General features: G+C 60.8%; 1 protein-coding gene across 1 annotated transcript; it reads right to left on the bottom strand.

The window, feature by feature from the left end:
• Positions 1-206: 206 nt before the first annotated feature.
• B4GALT7 (beta-1,4-galactosyltransferase 7) lies at positions 207-2,573 on the bottom strand. The gene is made up of 6 exons (XM_057378543.1): positions 2,527-2,573; positions 2,086-2,475; positions 1,419-1,644; positions 1,128-1,211; positions 856-960; positions 207-700 (listed from the first exon to the last, which is right to left on the bottom strand). The coding sequence occupies exons 1-6, from the start codon at positions 2,571-2,573 to the stop codon at positions 545-547; spliced, it is 1,008 nt and encodes a 335-aa protein (XP_057234526.1). The 3' UTR covers positions 207-544.
• Positions 2,574-2,669: the final 96 nt, after the last annotated feature.

Raw genomic sequence — 2,669 nt, 5'->3', positions numbered from 1 at the left:
TGGCTCAACCACAACCACTTCCTGCAGTGAGATGACAACAGCCCAGCCCTGGGGGTACCTGGCAGCTGAACAGGCACCGTGTCTCTCAGAGCCCATTTCAAACTGGCTTGGCCTCTGAACCAGAGCGGCTCAGAGCTCACTTGCCACACAGAGAGGAGCCAGAACAGGTGTGAGGAAAAGGGAACAGGAAAATGGAGTGGTGCCAGCACAGCCCAGGRCATTCACAACTCACAGGTGTCCTGACAGTTCTTTATTGTCCTTTGAGCTGCGTGGCAGCTCAGCCATGTCCAGCACAGGAGAACCACCTCCTGCACCTGCCCTGGGAGGCAGCACCAGCACCTGCAGCGATACCAGCGAGTCCCACTCTCAGCCTCTTCAGCTGCTCCCAGTAAAATCSAGTTCTCAGCCTCTTCTGTTCCTCTGTGTCTCGCCAGCACTGCCATGCTCATCCGCTGCAAAAATCCTGCCTGCTCCAGGCGGCTCCGTGGCAGCCCCGGAGCTTTGGCACCAGCACAGAGCACACGAGTGGCACACGGGGACGGGCTCAGCCAAACGTGCACCAGGGGGTCTCGTTTGTGTCACAGTCCAGCAAGATGTTAAGGACGGTACAAGGGGCTCCYGCCACGCTCAGATCTGTCCGTGACTCGATTTGGTACCTCACGTTGTTCAGGCCTCCCTCTCGATCCACYTTAAACTGCTCCTGAGGAAGAAAAAGGCTGTTCAGGAAGGGGGAAGTACACAATGCCTGGGGAGGGAGCACAGAGCTGGCAGGGGACGACACGAGCAAGGAGGGCTCAGAGCACAGCGTGACCACAGCCCAAATCTCCCGTGGTTCCCCCTGACCAGAGGTCTCACCTGCTTCTGTGCAGCGATGCGCTTCTGGTCCCGCTTCCTCCAGGCTGGGTCGTGCAGGTGCTGGAAAGTGTCGTATCCAGTTGTGATTCCAGAGGGACGACGAACCTGGCAGAAGAGCAAAGCTCCTGTAAAGCTACTGGAAAACTCCTGTACCGGCTGCTGGAGTGCAGGACTGCCTTCCCCAGGTGCCAGCCTGGGCAGCCACGTTGGGGCCAGGTGAAGAGACAAGAAAAAAGGCAATTTCAAGCCAGGATGGTGCAGAGACCCCTTACCTGGAGTCCGGCTCCTTTGATTCGTCGATAAAACTCGTCATCCTCCCGTCCCCAGCCCCAGAAGCGGTTGGACATGCCATTGCACTGCAACAAGKTCCAGCCAAGGTCCAGCACAACTCACGGCCTCAGAGGAGCAGACACCAGCCCAGCCTCCCCTCACCCCCCCAAGCAGCTCAGACCACAAACTCTGTGCCTGAACCTTTTGACTCCCTTTCCCTTTTCCTTTTGACTTCCCAAATTCGCCATGTGAATGTCACAGCCCTGCCCCAGACATCCCACCCAGGTGCTCACCAACTCGTAGTGCTGCTTGGTGAGCAGCAGGATGCCACCCACGTAGGTCTTGTAGTGGTAGAGCGGGTGCAGCTCGGGGGATGCCACGTGGAAGGGCCCTGCCTCTGGGAAGCTGTAGTCCAGGTGCTCGTTGAGAGGCAGGAGATCCACGTCGTGCATGGCGATGTAGTCGGTGTCATTGCCGCTCTCCAGGAAGCCCACRTTGATCAGGGATGCCCTGTTAAACCTGCCAGGGGAGTGGGGGCTCTCAGTGTCCCTTCACAACCCTCTGCCACCATCACCAATGCTCAGTGTCTGATTGGTCTCCAAACAGGGAYACACACTAACACAGCATTTCATCCTGCAACATGACAGCATTTCCAAAGACCCTGTGGTTTATCTTTGACTCGCAGAGTCCCCAGATGTTTGCTGCTGCAGACCTGTGACACTGGGGAGAAAGCCAAAATACCCGGGGATGAAGGATTTTATGCTAAGATTGTATTGTTGCTAAGGAAGAAGGAAKCAAACCACCACTCTGTCCTTCTCTGAGCTGCAGAATGAGGAACTTTGGGGGGAGCATCACACTCTGCCCGGACATCCTGCTGCCCTGTTCCTACGCTTCTCTGCAAGACTCTCCCAGCACTCACAGCGCTTCGGGAAGGACCCCCTTGGCACAAGGAGCAGCTACCTGAAATGATCCACTTGGTTGAGGATGAAGATGTGGTGGCGGATCCTCTTCTTGCTGAGGAAGCGGTGCATGTATGGCACGAAGGCCAGCAGCTCCTCGAAGCGCTCTCGGAAGGGCACCAGCAGCGCCAGCCGGTGCGGTCCCCAYGCCGGCTCGTCCTGGGGCGGCGGCAGCGGGGCGGGGGGCGGGCAGGGCTGCCGGGGAACCCCCCGGTCCCGCTCGCCGGGTGGCGACCCCTCGCCCGAGCAGCTGAGCTGTAGCCACAGCAGCGAAGCGAAGCCGAGCAGCAGCGCCAGGAGGAACAACGGGAAGGCGGAGAGGCGGCCGGGGAACAACCGCAGGAGCGGCGGGGAGCTGCGGGATGGAGCGGGGTCAGCGCACGGCGGGACCCTCGCCCCCCGCACCCCCACATCCCCCCGGTGCCGTCTCCCCGGAGCTCACCCTCCGCCGCGCAGCCGGAGCGCGTCCCTGCGGCGGACCGGGCCCATGGCGCCCGCCCGGCCCCGCCGGCACCGGGACACGCTGGCTGCGCCCGCCGCTCCCCCTTCTCCCCCGGAAACACGGCCCCGCTCTCTTCCGCCGGC

This window comes from Malurus melanocephalus, unplaced genomic scaffold (assembly GCF_030028575.1).
Source record: "Malurus melanocephalus ecotype Western Australia unplaced genomic scaffold, MMel_1.1 scaffold_362, whole genome shotgun sequence".
In the NCBI taxonomy this organism is placed as follows: Eukaryota; Metazoa; Chordata; class Aves; order Passeriformes; family Maluridae; genus Malurus; species Malurus melanocephalus.
The sequence above is the reverse complement of the archived record's forward strand: the minus strand, read 5'-3'. Positions and strand labels throughout refer to the sequence as shown.